At 40.7% G+C, this 26132-nt stretch overlaps 1 protein-coding gene across 1 annotated transcript in view; it reads right to left on the bottom strand.

Moving 5' to 3' along the window:
* The window catches only part of nrxn2b (neurexin 2b), a 728828-nt gene that overhangs the window by 483174 nt on the left and 219522 nt on the right, over positions 1 to 26132 (bottom strand). The window contains 1 exon segment of the mRNA XM_085143691.1: positions 15905 to 15922. Coding sequence (XP_084999817.1) covers positions 15905 to 15922 — 18 coding nt within the window.

The following is a 26132-nucleotide window of genomic DNA, read 5'->3' as shown; positions in this document are numbered from 1 at the left end:
ATACCATATTTCTAAGCTTTTCAGCGCCGAGTACAATGACCTCAGTTTTATCTGAGTTAAGAAGCAGAAAGTTAGTGGCCATCCAAGTCTTTATGTCTTTAAGACATTCCTGCAGTTTAACTAATTGGTGTGTGTTATCTGGCTTCATGGACAGATAGAGCTGGGTGTCATCTGCATAGCAGTGAAAATGTATGCTATGTCTTCTAATGATGCTGCCTAGGGGAAGCATGTATAATGTAAACAGAATTGGTCCTAGCACTGAACCCTGTGGAACTCCATAATTAACCTCAGTGTGTGAAGAGGACTCTCCATTTACATGCACAAATTGGAGTCTATTAGATAGATATGATACAAACCACTGCAGTGCAATACCTGTAATACCTACAGCATGTTCTAATCGCTCTAATAGAATATTATGGTCAACAGTATCGAATGCTGCACTAAGGTCAAGAAGGACAAGCACAGAGATGAGTCCACTGTCAGAGGCCATAAGAAGATCATTTGTAACCTTCAATAAAGCTGTTTCTGTGCTGTGATGAACTCTGAAACCTGACTGAAACTCTTCAAATAAACCATTCCTCTGCAGATGATCTGTTAGCTGTTTGACAACTACTCTTTCAAGGATTTTTGATATGAAAGGAAGGTTGGAGATTGGCCTATAATTAGCTAAGACTGCTGGGTCTAGAGATGGCTTTTTGAGTAAAGGTTTAACTGCAGCCACCTTGAAGGCCTGTGGTACATAGCCGATTATTAGAGATAGGTTGATCATATATAAGATCGAAGAATTAATCAATGGCAGGACTTCTTTGAGCAGTTTTGTAGGAATGGGGTCTAAAAGACACGTTGATGGTTTGGAGGAAGTAATTATTGAAGTTAACTCAGAAAGATCGATTGGAAAAAAAGAGTCTAACTTAACATCAATGGTACTAAGAGTAGCTGTAGATAATGTTACATCTGTGGGATGATTATTGGTAATTTTTTCTCTAATGATAAAAATTTTATTTGTGAAGAAGTTCATGAAGTCATCACTAGTTAACGTTAAAGGGATGGTTGGCTCAACAGAGCTCTGACTTTTTGTCAGCCTGGCTACAGTGCTGAAGAGAAACCTGGGGTTGTTCTTATTTTCTTCAATCAGTGATGAGTAGTAAGCTGTTCTGGCTTTGCGGAGGGCTTTCTTATAAAGCAACAAACTATTTCTCCAGGCTAAATGATGATCCTCTAAATCATCATTTATTCACCTTATCTTACAAGTCTTAATTCTATGGCTTTTAGTTTTTAAATTTTTACTGTTTTTAACTTGTATTGTGTCTTTTACCTGTATTGCTATGTATCGCTTTTATTTTTTTAAATCTTTTTAGTTTCAAATAGTTGTACAGCACTTTGTTTGAAAGCGCTTTATAAATAAAGTTATTATCATTATTATTTTAAGCCATTCATGTTTGTTTCTTTGACTGGTGATGGAAAAAATAAGGTGCTAGCCACCATTCTTAGGGATAGAGTTGCTTACCATTAATTTATATTGGACTCTGTCCTGCCACTGTCGGCAATGGCCTTTCTTCAAGCACCACTACACGCAATGCACCTGCATTCACCCTTAGCGATGGGCCGTGTTAAGGTAGGAGTACAACCCCAATTACAATTAAAGGCATTTCATTCATTTTAGGGAAATACTAAGCTGGAGGCACAGTTTTACCTACACCTGAAGCTATTGACATTCTGTTTCCAACTCTGTCACTCCCACCTTGGAGGTGCCAAATGTGTTTCTAGTCTGGTTGATTGTCTCGCTCTCCGAGAGCTAGTGCTAAGTGGGTTGCATGTGAAAGAAAAAATAACTGGTGAGAAGTAGGAAGTAATTGGATAAATATAGAGGCAATATAGTGTGTGTGTGTGTGCATGTCTACTTTAAGATGCTGTCACTGCGAACTTTTTGCACACTAATTATATTTCTCCTTCACCTTCTGTCAATTTCTTTCATTGAGAGAATACAATTATCCCAGACCCGCAGATTGTGGTGGTGAAGGTGTGTGTGTGTGCAAAACTCTACATATAGCCAAACATCTTTGCTGTGACTTTACATCGGCGCTGGATAAAATGGCAGAAAGGAGAATCAAAGTTTATGAAATAAACCTGGAACGGCTGGCAAAGCTCAGCTTTTAAGTATTCTATTCACTGTCCTAAAATTGCAGTGCAGTGTGATTGCTACCTGCAAATAAAGAGAAATAAACCTGGCTTATAAAGACAGTTTTAAAAAGTGCATTCTGTTTTTCAAACATAGCACAATTTATAAGAAGCGACATAATACAGAAAAAAGCCTGGCAGCACCCGGTGCTAGCCCTCAGCCTCCCGGTAGATGCATCTGTGGTATGAATTTCAAAATCCTAAATCATCTGCTTCTCAAGTTATGGCATTTACAAGACTTTCAGAAAACTTGACCCAACTTGTATTCAGGAGTGCTTTGGACCTGAACCAGAGTGGACAGTGATTAAAGAAATCCCAAGTACTTAAACATCACAGAGACATTTTTCACACGCAGTTTAATATGATTGATAATTTGTGGTGTTTACACTTGTGTGTGAAGCTCTGTAAAATATTTCCTTTGCTTTGTGATGACCTCATTCATGTTTTAAATGAAAAAGTTTCAATATATATATATAAGTTAGAGTAGCTGCTCAGTATGTCTCTTTCTGTCCTAGTCTGTCCTACTTACATTTCAGTGTTCTGCAAATATTGAGATATGAGATATTTTCGCATCTTGCAATAAATATTTGTATGTTCTGTGCCACTTTGTGCTTTGCCTGTTTTTTTTAAAAAAAATTGAAGATCTTGAACAAAGTCTCAAGGTTCTTGCTGTTGACCTTCTAGTTTGATTTATAAATACAGATCGTCCAAACTTTAGATGAGATCATAGAAAATACTTAACTAGCCATGAATTACAACATGAAATAAGTTTTTATAAATCCTCTAATAGCACACTCCCAAACAAACAGTTCATTTCATAATGTGTATCTGTATTAATGTGTATACATTCTAAATTGTTGTTATTTACTAAAACTGTTTAAATGACATGATGACTCATTAACGAACATGAATACCTTTTTTGTAATTAATATAATACTAATATAATACTGTTTTTATAATAATGAATCCATACTTTATAATGCCTGAAAATACTATTATTAAGCAATCTACATATGAGCTTTTGTAACATGTAAGAATAAACCATTTATATTAATTTATAAATGACATACCGAGGGGGAGTAATGGATTGTAAATATAATACCTGTAATACCTTACTAATGCTTATTAGTGTGCATTTATTATGACATATTATTATTATTGTTATTATTATTATTATTATTATTATTAATAATAATAATAATAATAATAATAATAATAATAATATGAATATGAATATGAATATGAATATGAATATGAATATGATGGTAAAGTGCAAACTATACTCAAGCTAAAAAGACATGCTACTAGCATGACACTGACTCAGCAAAAAAGAAAAAATCAATATCTTAAAAAAAATACTGATAAATTTGTTATGTTATCAAAAGACTTTAATATGACACACTGCATATTACGCAATTGTAAAATATTTTTATGTTAGACAAAAGACAATGTAAAACTGGCCAAAGTACTCTAAGGACTGTAACATAGTTTTAGCTTGGCAAGAGGCAGTTCATGGAAACCATGATCTATCTAAGATTACACATATTACACTGTGCATGTGTATTGTGTACACACTGGCAGGATGATGCATGTTTTTGTGTCATCTGTCCTCTGGAGCAGATTGGATTTAATTGGTTGGTCGTTTTCACAGCCACATGTCTCTCTTTTTGTTTTACAAGCACATCTATCAATCACACACACACACACACACACACGGTTCTAGTAATTCTCAATCATCTCGGCTGCAGAGCAGTATTTACGTAATATTACACTCAATGAACTACATAAAATTTTGTCTGAGCGATTCTTATCAAACTGTATGAGGACACTTAGTGCATAGACAGAGACATAAATTACAGTTCCTACCAGTCCTCATGTACATACACATTCGCAGCTACCTGTACTGGCCCTCTTGTTCTAACATTGTTTACCGAGGCCCTTACAGCATGAATCTGACTGTACAACGATAGATCAATGTTAGCCTTGTGGCCTGGCTTTGTCTTACCCCTGAGAAAATATTGTGTTCTTCCTAGTTTGCAGGCCTTAGTAGCACTGATAACACTGTGAGTCTACTCGGCCTCCCCATTTATCACCCACAAGTACCAGTTTACAGGACACTTTACTATGTAGTACTAAGCACAGATTCTTTCTAATAATTGTTTAAAGTTAGCCTTGTAGTTATGAGTAAAAGAAACAAAAATAATTGGGCTCTGTTTCATCAGTTTCTCCATTTTCGGAGGTTAAAAGAGTCTAGCTGAATTCCAAAGCTAAAATTCGTATCAGTGTTATATTTGCTATAAGACTTGGGTGATTTTGCAAGTAACAATCTAAAGTGAGCTTACAAATACATCATCTAGTTTTAAAAATTGACTCCACAGATTCTAGTTTTTTATGTAGGTTTTAGATAATCTTAGTAGCTACCATCACTTGTCAGTTTTTACATTTCTTACTGAAACAGCTTGCTACATATGGTAAGAAACTTTATTCAGCTTCAATTTAAAAAAAATGGATGCAGAAATTAAGAAACGACCGACCTCATATTTCCAGGTTTCTTGCTCATAATTAAAGTCTATTTTAGAGTAGAAAAATGCAACAACTGAGGAATGAGTAAATTTGCCACTGTTGTGGCCCCGTCCCCTTCACAGGTTTATGAACTTTCACTGGAAAACATCCTGTTGTCAACCATCAAGAGAGATATAGACAGGTCAATGCAGAGAAAAGAGCAGATGTGATGAAATCCTTTGCCATCCACTCGCATCCAAACATCCACACAGCAAACATTCACACTCCGTGTGAGATCACAAGCGGGGACCAGGGTGCTATCAATGCTAGCTAGTCCATCATAAAACTGCAGAGCAGCACTGCAGCAGCCTCAGTCCCACCACCAACTAGACTCCTGGCTCTTGTACCGGTGGCTGTGGAGTTCTTTCCTGTAGCTTTATGAGGTGGAATATAACAAACCTGGCTGCTGAGATGGTGGCATATAGATATTTAAAATCTTCTGTGTCTTATCATGCAGGGTAATAGAGATGAGTTGTGCAGTATATAAAAAGTATGGAAACTTTCTACTACAGTTTCAAAGTGAACTGTTCAACTTCTTTCCTTGGAAGTCACTGAAAGTCCTCTGTACTGGCATCCCACATCAACCTACAGTACATTGCTAGTTGCCAAGTACTTTTAAATGAACTCAGTTTGAAATGGGCTTAATTAAAGTCAAAAAGCAACATCTCAAATATCCCAAAATTTAAGTGTATATGCGTACTCCATAAAACTACAGCAAGACACACTGCACTGACTCTACAGATTATACCAGGGAATCAGTGATGTGACTGGTGTGCTTTGATAAACACAGAATTTGATGTGTTTACAGATAATGAGATTTTAAGAAGCTGCAGCCTCAGTCACACTTGGATTCCCAGTAAAACCTGCATGTACATGAAGGCAGAAACATACATATATGTTTATGCATGGATGATGAACCATGAACTCATCTAGAAGCTTGTTTGCACTAGAAATGATTAGACAAGGCCATGAAAAGCAAAAAAAAAACCCCCAAAAAACAAACAAGAAAAACAAAAGCAATGTGACTTCACCTTAATTGAAATTCAGGGTTTTGTTGAAGCAGTGGAGAAAATGAGGTGCTTTATTTAGTGCACTAAATGCACAGTACTAACCTAATGAAATTATTCTAAACAATTAAAAGTAGACCACTAAGACTTTAATAAGGAACAATAATTTTTCTTTCATGTGTACAGTATACGTGCCTTTCACATATGTGTGTAGCTCAGTGTCTACTGCATGTATCCTGCTATAAGTGTGCATGTGCATTGGTTTATATCCAGACAGGTTGATTCATGAGACTCATTCCTCCTATTGGGTTCCCTATCGATTAGGTCGGCGGTGGCTTGCTGCTGACCGGAGCCTGAAAACCTCAGAACAGTTACCGTTAACAGATACACAGTGCCCGGGGTGTATGGGGATCTGTGGGGCCTCTGAAGACGTCACACGGCAAGTGGGGGAGAAAGGGGTGTGTTGATGCCACACTTACATATGAAACAATATGAAAATACACAGCGATGAGGAGCAAGAGCGAGACCACATGGGGTTGGCTGCAGTTAGTTAAATGAAAATGAGGATTAATTAAAGGCAAAAGACTAGCACCGTAGTCTGTTTTACTGACACAAAGGTTTCACCTATTTGATAAATGATAAGTCGGCCAGTGCATCGAGCCAACTGGGGGCTCTTCAACTGGTGGGGGAGGTTGTTACATCTTGCAGGAGCTCTCCTCTCTTCAGGAACTCACGCTGCAGGAGGGGGAGATACAAGAGAGGTGGGGGAAGATCTCAGCCTGGGCGTCTATTGTCTTCTGTATCACATGCATCAACACTACAATGAGCGGGCGGAGGGAGGTTTGGAGTCTTCACACACCTCCGTTCTCTGCGACCTGCTGGAGCGGAGGTTGCTAGGAGGAGGAGTTGGCCGTCCGACTGGGGTCTGGAATGTGGGGCCTCCCTGCTGCTGCGGAGTCAGGGCGGTCTGCTTTTCCCCACCCCAGGGAAAAGGGTAACACCACCTGGGTATGGGTGCAGTTTCCCCCTCCAGGGGCAAGGGTACCTAGACCCGGGGCTTAGAGTACGCTTGGGGAGTGTGATTGTGTTTACAGTGTTTCTCTATGTCTGTCTCCACGTTGGGTGAGTGTTGAGTAATTGCATATGAGAGCATGAGGGTGGGAATGGATGTCTGTATCTGTGTGTGCCTGTATGTCTGTGTCTATATGTCAGGTCGGGTATCAGACGCCACCTCTCTGGGGACATCTCAGGCCCTCTAAGGTAAGGAGGCCCACACCACTTCCCCTGCCAGTGGCAGACGCCCTCAGACATCGGTGCGTTGGTGGTTCTTTGTGTCCGGGGATGGGCGCCCAGGTACACACCGGCTCACTCCTTGGTGGCTGCTTATCGGGGCCTGGAGCCTGGGGCTTGCTCGGGCCACTTCGGGGGTGGGGTGCCCTCGGCTTCTTGGCCTGGGGCTTGGTCACTCTGGCGCAGCTGGCTGCCGGCGGAGCTCACGGGCACGTCACTGCAACCCCCCCTGGCTTCTGCTCTGCGGCTGCTAAGTGGCCCCTCATCTGGGACTCTCCTCAGCTCTTTCTGGGACAGTGGCGCAGCTGCCCCTCTGTTGGTCTTCCTTGGTCTCCTTTGCTCTTGGGGCCTCTGGATGTCTGGAGTTTTGATCTCCTCCATAGCTGCTTCATGCCCTGGTGGACGGGGCAGTGGCCCCCCACACCCTCTAGCAGATCATTACATGAAGGAACCTTTTAAAAAACAAGCGCGCTCATGCTCACAGGTGTACACACGGGTGATCACACACACAAGCTACACCCTTTTTGGCTCCTACCTCAAAGCACACTGTGCGCTGTCGATCTTATGTGCTGCACAATAATGTTTAACATTTAGTATTTACTGTCATATTCCCATATATCATCGTGATGTTGTTTATTCTATCGCTCTCGTTTTCTTCTGCTTGTTTTCTTTTTTCTTTCTCAACAGGTGATCCAGGTGATTGATATATGTATTTTTTGTCTGCTTATTTTGTTGGTTTTTGTTTTTTGCCCTTGCCTGTCCCTCTTCTCTGCTGTTTTTCTTTCCCTCCTTCTTTCTCCCTTCTCTTTTCCTCATTCAAATCTGTCCCATATCTAGCACGTGAAAATAAAAAATAAAATAAACAATAAAAGGTGAATCAAAGGTGACCATTTCGGCAAGGTTGGGATGGTCCATTTGGTAAAGTAAATCCGTTGGGCAGCTTTCTTCGCCTTTAGACAATAATTCTGATGGCAAAAGAACCAAACGGGACAGGCAAAAGAAAAAAAAAAGATAAATGATAAGTTTACATTTAAAACTATACTCTAAAGAAACTGATCCTGATTACAGCCTTTACCAAATGTTGCTTGTTCTACTTTGTGACAGCATATATGTATATATATATATATATATATATATATATACAGTGTTGGGAAGGTTACTTTTAAAATGTATTCCATTACAGATTACAGAGTACATGCCCCTAAATTGTATTCTGTAATGTATTCCGTTACGTTACTCAATGAGAGTAACGTATTCTGAATACTTTGGATTACTTAATATATTATAATGCTGTTTACAACTACATGAATGTTCTATTGCTGTGATTTATTACTGTTACTGAAGGTCCGCGGCTCCGAACCGTAGTAAAGGGACCTCTGGCTAATACGGTGGGTTCTGTGTCGGGCTCGTAGCCGAAAAATAGCTACTTTGTTGTCTGGGTCAACTCTGCTTGCGAGAGACAGAGAGAGGCGTTGAAAGGCTGCTCCAACGGAACTTATTGTTTTGGAGGAAAACACGAACACGGTGTACAGTCGAGTCTTAATAGCTTACTTACAACTGGGCTCGTCAGGCACTCTTCTTGGCTGCAGTGGTTATTATTATATTTACATGCTTCCAGCTCCCGTTTTTGCTCAATGACAGCTCGTACTTTTCGACTCTCCTTTTTCTCCCTCCTCGCGCTCACAGACACATAACGTGTATGGCAGTCCATTCTCCCTGCAGCACGGACTACACTGCCTAAGATGCTACATTCTTTAGAGCTATACCTGTAGCATTCTGCCTATTAGCTTAGCACAACAACAACAACAAAAAAGCACTCTCTCACCCAGGAAACACGCAGAGTGAGAGCGTCACCCTGTAACCATGGCAACAGCAACGCTGCCGCCTGGAACAACAGAACGTAGCTGTCAAACAAAACCCAAACAGTCCTGACCCGCCACAATATGAAACAGGGAAGTACCGCCGTGTAATCCATTTATTTCAACAAAGTAACTGTATTCTAAATACCACCTTTTTAAACGGTAACTGTAACAGAATACAGTTACTCATATTTTGTATTTTAAATACGTAACGGCGGTACATGTATTCCGTTACTCCCCAACACTGTATATATATTTATATGTATATATATATATATATATATATATATATATATATATATATATAATTGAATGTATGTAAAATTGAATGAAACTGTTGTGAATTGCTATTGTGTGTTTGTGTGTTGATTGTCTCATGCTTTTATTAAATCAGGCTTCATGTTTCCCTCTCCTCCTTCTCAGAAAATCTCTACACAGTACTGCTGTGTAGAGATGACTGCGCTCACAGTCGATTACAGTTGGCAGGAGTGGACTGTTAGCCACCAACTCTGTCTGTCATCGCTTCCTCAGACCCACGGTTGTAGTGTCATGACCTTGAGGAAACACAGGAAAGTCTGCCTGTTTGTGTGCCTGAAAAATAAAACAGGACTGACATTTAGAGGCTGAGATTTGGGGAAATACGCTTAAAGAAGCGAACCTCTTAACCCTAAATGGAGTACTTCATAGTAAAATTACATTTGGTATTAAATTCATGTCCAAGTATGAGAAAAGGTAAGTTGAAAAGTTCATTTTATTTCCTTCTATTTACTATGGGAATGGATATCATCAAATCTGTTATTCCACTTCAAACCCACTCAGGCTTTAAAGCTTTACTACTCTTAGCAAAAATGTCATGATCCTTGATTTAAAGCCCCCTTTCAATTAAACTGCTTTCAGTATTAAAAAATAACATACAATAAAATAAAATAAAAAAATCACCAAAAGCAGAAAAATCTGATGTAAGGAAAATGAGCAGCGACAAACCACTGACTGAGCTCACTCATAATACCACACACTATACAGAATGGAACATTTGTTTAAAAAAACAGGGAAGTGTTGTTGCCAAATTAAAGTCATATGAGTAAAGGTGCGTGGATGTGAATGTGTGATGGTGTGTAATAATGTATGCGATTGGCCCCGGGGTAGTAACCAGCACCAGCTGTTTGTAATAAGCTGTGGCTGGTAATGAACACACCCTCTAAGCTGTGGAGCTTCAGGGCGAAGAGGCTCATCCACAGAAATGGTCTGATCCAAACTTAGCAAACACCCCTGCTGCTCCCATAATATAATCAAATTACTCTTATTTTCTCTCCTCAAATGCTAGATGTTGCTTAAACACACATGGAGTTAGGTCAACAGAATAGATGTGTGATCAACCTGGACTTGACACAAATGATGGGGGTATAAATTGGACGTGTTTTCACACCGCATGCACTAAAAATTCAAGAGTCTTCCAGACTAGCGCCCTCTCCTTAAAATGCATTGTTTTATTTGAACCTTTCATCTCTGTATCCTTGTCTTTCTAGGATTTTCTTCTACCTGCTCTTGTAAGCCCAGGAGACACTGCAGTTGTTTTTTTTCTTACAATATGCTGCACATTAGCCCTCACTAAAAGTTAAACATACCTTCAGCCTCACATTAAAACAAAAAACATCAAAACATCTGTCATAAATTCATTATCTTTGCTTCAGCAAAGCTTCCACTGATGAAAAAAGTCTTTCAAGAATACTGATCAAATCCTAGCTCATTAGAAATTACAGGGAGTAAGTCGCCTCTATACCGAGATCTTTCAACAAGATGGAAAAATGAAAAAAGCTTTGGAGTGAAGGAAATCACATCTGAGGGCTGGTGGTCTGCGCAACTTCACTTTGATTTGAGGATTAGAGCTATGGACTGTTCGTTGCTGTCTTAACAATTACTCTGAGGCTAATAGAAGTGGACATCATAAATCTTCACATGCTGGCATCAATGTGCATCTCGCGGAGCTCTACATCTCTTATTTCTAACATGTAGTCTCACACTGTTAAGCAGAATACAGCAAGTTCAACGATCACACACTATCAACCCGCCATCATTTATAACAATCCAAGGCAATTTCTCAGCAGTCAAGATATTACAGTTTAATTTATTTGTTTGAGGCAGGACAGAGATGAAATATAATGGCAGTAAGTTTGACTGATTGCCATGTCAGAGATCTCTCCAGCCTCCGAACAAAGGCTGGATGTCAGCAGAGCCGTTACAAAGTCGCCAATAGGAAGAGGAATATTATAGAAGTCATTAATGTTAATAATAGTATTTCTAGGACACACTGCAGTCAAACTAAATATACATGCTGACTCTTATTTGTCCTGATTACTTATTGATAAAGGCCTGAATATGTGAGTGTCAAAAAACTTAAGTTCTATAACACAGTCCCTGCCATACCCCACATTAGGTATTATGCAGTGGCAGGATAAATATTAGCTTAGGCAGGTCGGTTAAAAAACAATAACCTTCTCAAAATTAGCCTGCAAGAATAATTCTCAGTAGGAATCACCCAAAAAAAGGTATTCGACGAGAGCTAAAGAGTGTAGTACACAAGAAGAATTTTGATAAGGTCAATAGCCATTTTACAAACAGCTGTAAATCTTAGTTCAAATGTGCATCCATAAAAACGCCACTGGAAAGTGATTGTGTTTAAATCTAGTATTTTTTTTTCTAATAATCTTAAATAGAAGAATATTCATCCATTAGATATCCAAATCTCTGCATCCTTAAACTTCTGTTGGCTCGAAATTTTCATATTTAAGTCAACACTCAATTAAGACACAGTGGGGCATAAAATGGCATAAATGGTGCCTCAAATGGAGCAAATGAGTGCCCATTTAATTGTAGTGAGTTAAACTGGTTCCCTGTGGTAAAGTATAAGAGCCGGACGCCTTGAGTAGTAATTATCTCAGGTAGCTATCTCATTACCATTCTCCTTTAGTATGTAAATTTGGCCACAGGCTTGAGTTTTTATCGTGGATTGCCCATTTTGTTGTGCTCTTCCTATGCTGTGTTATTTATTAGGAGGCAGGGAATACCTTAAGTATTGGTTACATTTCCAGGTATAATGGAATGGTTTTTTTTGTCCTGTTCGCCATGCTTTTTAAAACAAATGTAACAGAAATGTGCAAAATACACATCTTTCTTTCAAGGTATCAACTAAGTAAATGGTTTACAAAATGTTCAAATGTTCAAAAGCATAAATCCCCAAGTGTTTCCATCATCTGAGAAACTGAAGCCCCAGTGGATTAAAACCACAAGGGGCATTCTTAACAAATTATGCAGTTAATGTGGCTTTTATTATGAGGACTCAGCCTGTACAGGCCAGACGCACATCAAACGTTATGCTAATTATGCTACGTTTAAGTTTGGTTAAAAAGTTATATATATTTTTTAATTTTATTGTTCCATTAAATGTTTTTTTTTTAATGTTAGCAATAAATTCAAATTGTTAGCTATTTAGACATTTACAGCCTGTTATTGTAATGTACATAAGGTCATAATAACATGATGTAGTTTTTAGAATATCCACATATATTAGGCACTTCCTTGGTGGAGATACCTAGTTTCGTGCAGACTCTAACATTATTTTGATGCAATGATGGTTTTTCATTGTCAAAATAGAATTAATGCTTCATTTGAATATCTGGATCCAAAAGGTCCATCAGAATATTAGTTATTGCCAGAAACGCAGTTTTAGGCTGCCATGCAATTTATTCCACAATAAATTACTTTCAGTTTTAAAGGTGCAACATCTGAATACATTTGATTGTTGGCACAATCAAATGTTAAAGCTTTGAGTTTTTATGTTTTTAGGAAAAAAAATAAAATATACACAAGTTTTCAATGAACTTGTGTATAAAACATTTTAGTTGTATAAAACCGAGAAACAAACAAACAAAAAAATCCACTTTCTAAGTGGCGCCATCCACCAGCTTGAATCCCTCATTTTCTATTCCAAACTGTGGATGTGTGGTTAACTGAGCATTCTTTGTACCATGTGTGGTGAGCAGGCCAATCCCATTGCAGCATCGGCAAGCATGAAGAGGCTTTTGCTGGCTCTGACTCGCCTGAGGTTGGCATTCAAAGGGAGGAGAGAGAAAAAGGGGAAGAGATGCTAATCATCTGATCTCTGGTGAACAAGGCTTGAGAGAGAGAGCGAGACAGAGAGAGGTACACAGAAAGATGTCTGTGCTTCTGCCAAAGCCATTTTTTTTTTTGAGTCAGAATGAAATACAGCAATAGGATAAGGATCTCTGCTTATAGTCAGCCTCCCTGCCTCCACATCTAAGGGACAACAATTATCTCTGCCACAACCTGCCTCATAAGCCTGACAGGGAAAAGAAAAACAAAACACAAAAAACAAAAAACTGGATCCTCTAGAAAAATACAACATTAACTAGTGGCAATAATGCACATTTCAACACTGGCAAATGGCTGTGGAGATAGATGTGACATTCTTTCCTATATGGGTTTAACTGTACTTAATGAATTCTGACAAAATCCCATGGGGAAGATGTCAGCGTATGTGCAAATCTGTACACCCCACTAGTATTTTGACAGCTTCAAGTTTGAAACAAACTTGAAGAAAACAAGCACTATACGTTTGGACCAATCAACTGACTTTTAGAAAGCTGCAATGTGAAGTGCTGCAATTGTTGTTATTGCCTTTCAAGACCGTGTGACTGTGTCAAGTAATTAATGAAGTATTATTTTACATACAGCTTATGTTTAAAGAAAGCCTGACTGATTTAGGTTGGGCATATGGGCTACAGTGCAACCTTTTCACTAATTAAATATTGCATGAAACAGAGTCTGCAGAACCAGATGAGCTGATGAGTAGCTACATTTTAGTGAATCCTCCAATATCTACAGGACCAAAGTCATGTTGACTTTGCAGACTGGTGCAGAAATAGCTTATATCACAAATCAAAACAAAGTATAGCGTTGTTCTTTGCCCAGTGGTTTAAATAACGACAAAACTGAAATTGCACCAGCTTTCTACATCAAATTTGAATCAGTTTTAATTTCTTCCCCCACTTTGAATCTTGATTCTTGGTGGGTGGTAAGGACCTGATGTGCTCTCCACTCTGCACAGTAACCCTTGGGATGAACTTGTCCCTAACTAAACCTCTAGTCCCCACCCAGTTTCCAAGCTGCCGCAGTCAGACAAAATTTCGAATTAGTATTCAGACAGCATCAGATCTCTGGGCCAAACACTCGCTGGACAAACCTTGACACATGCGCGTGCACACACACATTAACCATTTATGTATGAGGATCAGGAGACATGCTTCCATTACCACAGTGCAGAACTCACAGGGGAAAATACACCCCAGAGAATGGGTTAAAAACCTCTTTATCATCGCTGTGTGAGAATAACTGCACATTATTTTTCTCATTACATGCTACACATTTTGCTGTGCTGTAGATTACTATTGCAGGTTCATAATGCATAGTGGGTACTGCAGCGAGACAAAGCTAATTATTAGCAGGGAAGTGATAACACTGACACATCACTAAAGCAATAGTTTACTGCTACAAAGTGCTGCGAGCTAGAGTTTTTAAATTCACACATCTCATTTTCTAACTGTTTCAGCGAGGTGTTGATACATCTCATTAGTCTGACCGCGGCTGCTGTCGTACCCCTATCCCAATCCTTCATCTTTTTTACGCCCATTGATTTAAAATTAAGTGTTTACAGAAATCTAGCGTACTGTGACATGTCAGCATATTTAAAGACATATTTATAGACAAAGCGTCCATCTATGTTAAAATCAATTATTTGACACTATTGAGAGCTGTAGAACTAAACGAGTTCAATGAAGACAGCTTTTCTTGGCATTTCCTGGACAGAACCTAAAACCCTTATCAGAGACTATGTAACTCACGCGTTCTTCTTAAGGCGCCATGCATGCTCACGTAAAAGGGGATATTTAATGCGTCATTTGACTCTTCAGTCAGGAGTAACAAGTTGCGGAGAAACACGAAGGATATAAAACCTGGTGTAAGCGAAATGCAGCTGAAGAAGTGCATTGGAGTCTGACACCGTGTTTCAATGAAAGAAATGCAATGCACACCAAGCAGTTTTCTAATCTGTTCTGCATGCTCAAAACAATCAGTTTAAAAGAGACTTGGCAACAAATCAGCATATCTCGCTAACCCATTCACCCTGCTTCACAGCACACCCCTCAGAGCACCTCAGGCCAAGCAAAGAACAAGACAACAAATAGAATTTGACCATAACTCTGAATTTCCTCTCAGAGCTTCACTTTGAAAGGAAACCTTTTTTTTTTTTTTTTAAATTTTGGGCAGTAGGTAGCAAAGAGAAGGGCAGCCATTAATGGCCCATTATAAAAAGGAAAGCTCATGACCAAAGTAACAGGAATCTTTTACTAAAATCCATACATCAGACTCTGAGCCCCTGCATGAATCATTTTATGAGGTTGAAACTAAAAAAGGAACAACTCCTTGAATTTTATATCACGATAAGAAAGCCAGTGCAGTAACATACATTATTCAAACAGAATTATGTCTGGGTTCCCAAACTGGCTAGTCACTCAATGGGAGCTTTAAAATTTGCATCTACATTACAAGGCGGTGCAATTTATCAGACTCCCAAAGCAGGAATTTAGAGTTTGATCTTTTCACAGTAAACTGTTAGAAATCCCCATTCAATATACAGTGCAAACAACTATAGAAGGTAATATAGTACACAAAATCAAATAAGTGTGATGTGTAAAGAATATAAATGAGAGGGTGAAAGGCAGGAAGAGGAATGTGTTTCTATTCAACCGTTTCATTGCTCAGTGTACACTAGCAGTGCAGAATTCAAAAGGATAATTAGCGGCTGGTTTGCGTGGATGTAAACATTCACACACAGCCGACTACACTGTGATAAAGATCATCTGCAACCAATGGACTGTCGCAGAATTGAGGTGAGCGTGCATGTGGCAAAAACAAAGAAAGATGTTGACTTACCAACTTGCGATGAATCACCTGTAAGCGAGGAGCAAGAAAAGACAAAAGGAAAAAGATGGATCAGTTTAAACAGCAAAGCCAAATGTCACTCCTGCTCGCATAAAAAACAGTCAAGACAAAATGACATATAATAGCACACAAGAAAAGTCAGAATGCAATTAGCATTTGAGGTCTACCAGAGCACCGTTTCACACATAAGCCTTAACACAGGGCTGCTAATTGAGACGGAAGAAAACAACTATCAAGGCTGCATAAAAGTCAGCATTAATATTGTGTTATAAAGAAGGTCTTAAAGGTCAAAAGAGACTCTTTCATGCAACAGCTAACTTCTTGACATTCACTTTCATCTCTCCTGTGCAAATAATTCAAACTCATTTAAAAAACGAGTTAATTAAAAAAAAAAAGATTCTCCATGGCTGCATTTATTATGCATCCGTGACTCTCAAAACACCCGATTATCCAATTAAGACTATTTTTATTAAATAAAAGCAATCTTGCAAAGAGGTAACAAAAAAACAACTATGGGTACAATAAAGAAAGATAGTTGTATTTAACAGTTCACTAACATACACACGACACATACACGTACAATTCAATCTGAATAAAGATTTAGTAAATGCAACATCACAGCAAGTTAAAGCTTGCTTGTGCTTTTTGTTACCTGCTAAAAGAATGACATAGCGCTCCAACCTATGATGCTAACTACTGTACATTATACACAGACTAACTAATGCACATTAGACCCACCAATCACCACACTGCTTTGGATCTGATCCAATCAATAGGTGATTCAAAATAAATGAGAGAGAGAGGGGAGAAAAACAAACATAATTTCCATCTGAAATATTGATCTGTGCTGTGGGGGCAAAGCTCCAATTAAAAGATTGGAGCTACTACATTAGCTTGTAGGTGAGAAGTATTAAAGAAAAGTATTAAAGTATTAAAGAAAGTATACAGTAGTTGCTAAGATCAATGGGGAGGGGCGTTAAATGGAAAGCTAAACATTAATGTAAACATTATGGAAGCTAACACCCATATGTAACACTGTGACATACAGGATTTGAAAATGTTTTAAGATTTATTTGGGTGAAATGAAGCTGTCTTGTCCTCCTTATAGGCTCTCTTTTTTTTTTAAAAATGCCTCCTTAAAATCATGAAAATATACATTTTGCGAGCTTACTCAAATGCAAAAAGTCAAGAGAGGACAATTTATACCTCAGTCCAACAAGCTGTTGGTCAGAGTTCTCGTATATTGGTGCCAACTATAAACAAAGCGTCCCAGAATAGGCTCTCATCCATATTGGCAAGATTGCTGTCATTAGATGTGTGTGGTGAAAAGAAGCTTCCTCAGTCTCAACACATGGAGCAGAGCAGGAATCCTGGCCAGAACAGTTGGACTGTGGGGGCCTTTGCCTTTTTCTTTATTTTAGGTCCCAGCACAAGATCTGGAACAGAGCTTAAATGTCCAGACTAGCGGATGAAGGCGACGGGCAAAAAGGTGCCAGAGGAATAAACACAATCAATAGGGCTCAGTCGCCCAAGGTTTGTTTGTTAATATCCTGGATTCTGACAAGGGTATCTCCTGCTCCTGAGTGTTATCAGCTGCCCTGCTCACTCTGCAATCGCCAAACGTGCTTTCAAACAAGCAGTGTAGCCAATGACAAGCACAAGTAGGAATTGTGTGCGTGTGTGTGTGTTCGAGACAAGAAGGCAAAGACAGTGGGCAAATGAGACAGCTCATCTATCATGCCTTTCCACTTTTCCCAAGCCAAAGTGAGCACACAAGTGAGAAAAATAAAGATGTACAAAGTGGCAAACTTGCTCCTATGTAATACCATGTTATGGCAGCTGTGTACAAATATAAAGTTATGGAAGCCCTCTTAACAGTGTGGGACACTGAGCTGGGGTAATCATGTTTTAGTGAAGATATATCATTCTGGAGAGGTGATAGGACCCAGGGGCAGAGCCATAAAGTCAGAAGTGACCCCTGTAGTACGGTAAATAACCCCAGCTGGATTCCAGTAAGAGTAAAGCACTCATGAAGATATTTCATAAAGGAAACATACTGGGATTTAGGCTGATGCTCCAAAGTGTACGAGCAAGCTCCAGAGCTGAGTTGGTTTTTGTAACCATAGCCAAGTTTTCTACACTGCATGTCACTCTCGGCGCCTCCTGCTCTGCACTGCTTAGCTGTTAACCATTCTTGTCTATGGCACACACAAAAGATTGAAACAGTGCTCATGCCTGCACACAGATAAACGTACACCACCAACTGTGTACTGACTTTATATAATGTAAAAGATACTGTTTGTTCTCATTTTTAAGAAACAAATATAAAAAAACCCCCACCAAGATGGGACCAACTTGAACTGACCTCTACAGATTGTATGTGTGCAAGTAAACTCGATATTTCAAGCATTTTCGCTAAAGCTTTAAACCCTCCTAACCGAACGCTACTGTAACCACTTAATAAATTAATGTACCTGCAAATCTATACGTGTTGAACTAGATCACTACATCCATGACAGTTTGGTAATGTGAAATGTTATCATCTAAAAACCATAAAGTTAAATATTTGAATGACTGTACGGAAGCAGCGAAGCTTTTATTTCTTGTCGTTTGCGTTACTGTCCAATGATGAAAGGAGCACGGTGTATTTCCTCATGTTGTGATGTAATTGTGTGTTATCTCTAACCTTTGAACCTTATGGACAAAACTTCTCATGTTAGGCTCTGTTTTCAATCATAAATACATTTTTATCATCCAAGGAGAATCTTCATAGTATTTTTGTACGTAGGAATTCTTTAATTAGGTTGTAACTAGGGATGGGTACCGGTATCCGGTGCCATGATGGCACCGGTTCTGACATAAACGGTAGTAACCAGACCGAAAAGCAGCGCACATTTCGGTGCTTTATTTCGGTGCTTTTTTTTTTTCCTGAGCTGTCACACACTTTGAATTCTAGCCAATCATTTTACGTTTCCGAGGATAGTAGGCGGGTCCAGGTACGTACGTTCTTTTAGGGCAGAGCTACAGATTAAAAATGCCCAAGGCGAAGCGGTCAAAAGTCTGGCTGTACTTCACAGCAAAATAAGCAAACTCAGCAGCTGCAACAAGTGCTTTAAGGTGATACTGTGATACTGTCAAAGGAGGTAACTCCTCAAATCCGATGAAACACCTGGCGACGCATAGCGTTTTTTTTTTTAAAGCCGAAAAATGCGCCGTATTTGATAGCTTGCTGCGAGACCTCACACCGAGCACATCTACTGCGGGTGGGTTGCCTGTTATCGGACCCGAAGTAGCAACATCCCCCAAAAACCCAAAGAGTAGAGTCCTGGCCCCTAGCCCTGCCAGTGTAGCAGAAATGATGACGGATGATGATGCAGCAGCAGCCGTTCTTCTCTGCGTGAGTAGCTTAATGTTGTTCGTGTGTAATTTACGTTGAGTAGTTTAACCACGTTATTACATTAATGCATGTAAGGTGAACTAGCAAACACCGTCATAGCTACATGCGGCTGTCTTCTTGTTTGATGGCAGATACTCCCTTCACCCTGGCCAAAAAGGCTAAAATGACCAAAGAAAAAGTGGAAAACAGTTAAACATGAGAGGTTTTTGGACAAAGTTTGTGTTTTTTCCATTGTTTAAGCTGCTTCCAGCCAAGAGTGATACCATATATGCCCCATAGCTGCAGAAAAGGCTAACATTGTTATCTTTTTACAAAAAAACAGCTGAACATGAGAGGTTTTTGGACCAATTTTGTGTTCTCCATTCTTTAAGCACCGGTTTGAGCACCGTTTAAGCACCGGCACCGTTTCAAAAGTACCGGTTTGGCACCGGTATCGGATAAAACCTAAACGATACCCATCCCTAGTTGTAACTAATGACCACTTCAGATACCTCTATACATCAGGCGTCTCAAACTCGCAGCCCGGGTGCTGCTTGCAGTTTGACAATGTCAGTCAGTGCTATACACAGAGCAGTAATCTTTGGCTTTGGTGGAAAATGTATTAAAATGGGTCAAATGGCTTTGAATTTAGTGAGTTGCTGGGAAAATTCTTCAACTATTACAATTAGTTGGTGTTTACCTTAAAAGTAAGAGAGAGGGAAAAAGCATGAATTCTATTTTGATGAAGTCTAATAGAATTAATGGGTGCCGCTTGCAGCCCACGTCACCCCTACTCGTATATTGAAGAGACGAAATATAACGCAATTTGGCCCTTGAAGTTACTTTTTTGTTAGGGAGGATTTGTTGTTGTTGACTGTAATGGTAAAATAAGTTCCTTAAAAAGCCAAAAATGAGTTAATATGAAGGCGATATGAGCAGAGAGCAGAAACGTGTTGAGGTACTGGCTGTGCTAGTTCAGTGAGAGACTTATTTGTAAAGGAGACAATTTGCACTAGCACTCAAAAACGAATGTCTGCATTTATTTTGTTAAATACGAGCAAAATTATAGCAGAAGTGCTCCCACGTGTCTGGCAAGAACGAGAGGACCAATTTGTTTATTTGGTAGGTTAATGAACGGGTTCAGTTGATTAAGAGCGAGAAAAAAATGCGTTCATGTTTGCAGTTTTGTCTTGTTATACAATAGTGGAAATTTAAAAAAAATTTTGGAAATATTTGTGGTTGTTTTCTTGTTTGTTTGTCTTTGTACTAAAGTGGCCCTCACATGAGATGACAGTGCCAACAGTGGCCCACAGCTCATTTAAGTTTGAGACCCATGCTCTAAATGTTTGATTCAGGACAGATTTTAACACCAGATGCTTTTTCTGATACAACCCCAAAGATGCACCCAGATCAGTGGGTTAAAGACCGCTGGCTCAAATGTTCTCTTTTTTACATTGTACCTTAATAAAAAAAAAGAAAGAAAAAAAGAAAAGTAACCATCACAATACAAGAGGTTCACCATAACCTCAAATGTTATGGTCCCACCATAACCCTGGGACATCAGTAAGGATGCTCTTTATTGATTTCAACTCGGCCTTCAATACTATCATCCCAGACATTCTTATAGACAAGCTGGTAAACTTGGACTATAATCCAGTTTTGAGATCCCTTCCCAGACGCCTTAACGCCCACTCACACCCTGGGCCATCTGACCTCAGGAATTCGCATGATAAGGTGGGGCCAGGTTTCACAATGAACTCACCCGAAACTCTGGCTGATTGGGACCCACACCCAGTTCCACACCTTGGCTCAGGCGATTAGAGGATCATCAGGGGGTCCTTTTGTCCCTCTGTGGGGGGACACTCCACACCAGGTTTATATCTGGGACTCCCGACCATTTGACCTTAGAACTGAAGAAGCTTCTCAGATGAGAGGTGAAACGTCTTCAAGTAACTTAAAGAAGTCCAGACGCTTTTCTTTGCAAGCTCCTTTGACTGAGTCCACTATTATACACCATCTACACCAGTGACTGCACCCCTACGCACCTCTGCAACATCATCATCATCAAATTTGCAGACGACACCACTCTGATGGGGCTCATCACCAACGATGATGACACCGCCTACAGGGATGAGGTCCAGCGACTGTCAGAATGGTGTAACTACAATAACCTCACCCTAAACACCAAGAAAACCAAGGAAGTGGTCATGGACTTCAGCAAAACAAGAACTGATCCCCCTCCCCTATCCATGAAAGGTGACTATGTGGAGAGGGTGTCCTCCTTTAAGTTCTTCGGCACCCACATATCCGAGGACCTATCCTGGTCCACTAACACATCAGCCCATTAAAGAAAGCCCAGCAGCGCCTCCATTTCTTGAGGGTCCTGAGATGGAACAGGCTGCAGACTGAACTCCTAGTGTCCTTCTACCGTGCCACTATCGAGAGTGTGCTGGTGCACGCCATCCCTGTGTGGTACGCTGGTTGCACAACAGCTGACAAGAAGAGACTACAGAGGGTCACCAGAACTGCAGAGAAGGTGATCGGCTGTCCACTCCCCTCCCTGGACTTAATTGCCAGCTCAAGATGTCTCTCCAGAGCCAGGGCAATTATAAAGGACCACCTCCATCCTAACCACCACCTCTTCAACATCCTGCCCTCTGGAAAAAGGCTAAGATCCATCAGGTGCAAAACCAACAGACTAAAGAACAGCTTCTTCCCGTGTGCTGTCAGAACTCTTAATGCAAACTAAGAGTGTGTAAAGACTTCCCCAACACATCCACCCTGACACTGCTGTTGATCATCTATGTGCAAAATCTCAGTCTTTCCATGTTCTGTGCAATATTTTTGGCTCATGTGCAATTATGTTGGTCCCAGTCTGTTTCAATGTTTCCTACACATACACCAAGTATATAGTTCCACTCACATATGTATACATATACACTGCTTTTTATTTTATTCTATTTATTTATTTATTTTCCACCTTCGTTGTATATTGGTTTCTCTTCTTCTTCTTACTTTAGCACCTTTGTGGTCCAGCTACCCAATTTCGCTGTGCAAGAAACTGCACAATGACAATAAAAAGCTCTAAGTCTAATGTACTTTGTTTTTTTTATTTGGAAAATGAAGCTGTCAGACGTTTTCATTAGTTTGTTTTTACAGTTTTACACACACACACACACACACACACACACACAGGAAGTTGCCTTCTTCCTCTCTCATCTTCATCCCTTTCTCTCTGTCTGTTATCCTGCAGCTTCTCTTCTTTTTCCTTGTAGCACCTCTTTACAGTACCATAGTCCTGCTCCTGGATAAAGAGCCCAGAGAGCTTTTATCTGGAAAAGCACTTTTGGGATGTGTCCACTTAGAAGAAGAATAAACTTTTTTGTTTCTCAAAAACAAAAATTAAATAAATAAAATGATAATTCAGGTAAAACAAAACCATTTTTCTGGATACTCGCTTCTTTGGTTGCGACTTGCAGCTGGCCATAAGGCAGACTGGCTCTTTCATTTAGATCCAGTCTAACCTTAAGGTGATATATATATATCTGTTATCTATTGTGACTGTGTGCCGCTAACCTCTAATGATATTGTGGTGGGGCGTGGTCTGCGGTGCCGTGCGGACGCACCTGCACGGCATCCGCAATCACGCCCGCCGTGTTAAAACACGGGGACTCAGGGGTTGGTGTGGGGTTGTGGTGGTGTGATGCAAATATTAAATAAAGATGGCTCAAAACATGGATCTGTGGTCCCTTCGTGCCTTAATTCCACCACATTGGTGCCGAAACCCAGGAGGCGGCAAGACGGGCCCACAACAGAGCCAGGGAAGGGAGGAGCTGTCCCAGATGATGGCCGAGACTGCGGCTATCCAGCGGGAGCAGGCGGCGGAGGTACGTCGCCAGCAGGAAGAGCTGCGGGACCAGACCGAGCGCCACCTGAAAAGGATTGGGGATCTGGCGGCGCTGCTCTGGGCCTGGGCGCCACCCCCACAGGGGTGTCCCCACGGTGGTGAAGCAGTGGAGGCACTTCAGCAACCGGAGGTGGTAGACGAGGGGCGCAGCGGTCCGCTCTGGCCGGAGGAGGAAGAGCAGCCGGGTGAAGGGCTGCTTCTTTCGGGAGCGGTGGAGAAGCCGCTCCAGTCGGAGGCGGCGGACGAGGCACGCGAGGGTCTACACCTGCCGGAGGTAGAGGAGCCGCTGCGGGAAGGGCTGCTTCAGCCGGGAGCGGCGCTCCAACCGGAGGCGGCGGACGAGGCGCGCGAGGGTCTGCGCCGGCCGGAGGAAGAGGAGCCGCGCGAGGGTCTGCTTCTGTCGGGAGCGGTGGAGAAGCTGCTCCAGCTGAAGGCAGCGGACGAGGTACGCGAGGGTCTACACCTGCCGGAGGAAGAGGAGCCGCTCCACCCAGGGGTGGACGAGGGGCGAGAGAGGCTGTGCCTGCTGGAGGCGGAGGCGCAGCGCAGGGAGCCGCTACAAACGGGAGCGGCGGAGGCGGTGGTGGAGCAGCTGTGCGAGGAGACGGCCTGGACCAGGGACCAGCCGGAGCCGGAGCTGGAGGCAGAGGAGCCTCGACTGGTGGCAGCCTCGCTGCGCGATTCTGCGCGCCTGACGTCTGCCCAGCCGCCTGTACGTAGGAGCTCACGGCCATGCCTGTGGGGCCGTGTCCGCTTGCTACGCGGCCGACCTCCAGACCAGCTTCGTCGTCGCCGCTGGATGCGCGGGCGGCCACCAGAATGGACTTCCCCCGTCACTTGGCCAGGGGCTGGGGGCGCCGATGTTTTGGGCCGAGTCTCGCCCAGTTCGCAGGGGGGAGTAGGTTCGGCCAGATTGCTCCCCGGCCTCAATCGGGCGATGGGGGTGTGTGGTGGGGCGTGGTCTGCGGTGCCTTGCGGACGCACCTGCACGGCACCGCAATCACGCCCGCCGTGTTAAAACACGGGGACTCGGGGGTTGGTGTGGGGTTGTGGTGGTGTGATGCAAATATTAAATAAAGATGGCTCAAAACATGGATCTGTGGTCCCTTCGTGCCTTAATTCCACCACAGATATATTTAAAAAAAATTATAAATATTATTTATATAATGCCGAATTGATTATCCGGTCCAGTCCAAAAGGAGCTTTGTGTTATCATCTGGAATTGAACCAGTGATATTTTGCTTGCTAAGCAAGTGTGTTAACCTCTACACAATGGAAGATAAAAATCTGAGCGATTGAGCAATTAACCTTTTAGTTCAAATTGAGTTAGTTGCACTTGACAAGTCAAACTACTCTGACACAGATGTTATGATTACACAAACATGCAATGCATTCACTCTGTGCTGTAATTAAATTGGACAAATCTTAATAGTTGGCTACATTAGAAAATACAAGTAAAAACAAAACAACTTAATAAGTTTTAAAGTTATACCTTTCTTTAAGCCCCTGCTATTTTTATACTTACACGCACAAAGATCATTTATGTTTTCAGAGTTGCTACTTTTCAAAAAGCATGTGAGGTAAAAGACAGAGATGGTATGTGTTAGACAACAACATAAACAACCCGTCAGAAATAAATGATTTCAGTAAAACACTAACTCAGCATGACTCCTAGTTGAACTGTTTCACAGCATTCATTTCATCTCACCAGCACACTTCTGTCTACTGACAAAAACACCAACTAAATGCTTCTTAGTGTGGTCTCCTGCAATGAAAGTACAACTAGAAAAGTTTGACAATGTCAGTCAGTGCTATACATGGAGCAGTAATCTTTGGCTTTGGTGGAAAATGTATTAAAATGGGTCAAATGGCTTTGAATTTAGTGACTGCTTAGAGACTGCAGGAAAATTATTGCAATTTGTTGGTGTTTACCTCAAAAGTAAGAGAGAGGGAAAAAGCATCCAATCTATTTTGATGAAATCTTATAGAATTAGTGAAGAATTTTCATTTATTAAGGAAAATAGATATACATAGTTGGCTATATATCCAACTGTAAGGAATAAAACCTCCTGTATTCCCACAGAGGAGGTTCACTGCAGACAGTGAAGACCATTTGATTATTTCCTATTGTGATTATGCAGATGACACACTGAACATATCTATTTAAGCTCAGGATTTTCGGTCCCCTTTAATCACTTGTAAACTGCACTAAACAAATTAGCCAGTGGATGTGCCAAAACCTCCTGCAGCTGTACTCAGACTGAAATAGTTTATCCATTATTTTAAGAGCTACATGCAGACAATTATAAAATCATCCTATTACTGTCTTAAAAGTAGAATATCAAAGGATCTCTCTCTATACCGTATTCAAAAGACCATTAATTTTTAGCATATTTTTTATTTTTTCCATTTTTTCATTACTGCTTCATAGACTTGTTCACTATCCAGTGAGAGATATCAGACTGAACAAGGTGAGATCGCCGGTTTCCACTCAGAGAAGCAAAATATAAATTATTAACAAGCTACATTTACTTAGGCTTCACAGCTTTTGACATGAGGTAAAACGTTCATACAGCTCGGTGCTAAGAACACGATTTGCCTCGGGTAAATTATTTGAAATGGTACTTTTATTCATTCACAGAGAAAAAATGTCACTGACAAGAAATAATTCAGTGTTTGGCCTTTAAATAGCATCCTCCCTTTAACTTTATGACTTGTCTGTGTTTGAATGTGGGTGCACTGGAGACTGAGTAAAAGTATGCGAGTTAAACTCGGCACAATCTATATTTATTTCTGTGCTTGGAGGCAAAAAATAAACACTAATGTGACACAGCTCATACTGTTATGAAATTCCATTTGCGTCACCACAGCGACATCTGAGAGGTGTGACAGGTGTCTTTCACAGATTTCTGAGGCACAAAATTTTAATTTGGAAA

Source organism: Neolamprologus multifasciatus, chromosome 3, assembly GCF_963576455.1.
Source record: "Neolamprologus multifasciatus chromosome 3, fNeoMul1.2, whole genome shotgun sequence".
In the NCBI taxonomy this organism is placed as follows: Eukaryota; Metazoa; Chordata; class Actinopteri; order Cichliformes; family Cichlidae; genus Neolamprologus; species Neolamprologus multifasciatus.
This window is presented reverse-complemented; position numbering and strand designations above follow the sequence as displayed.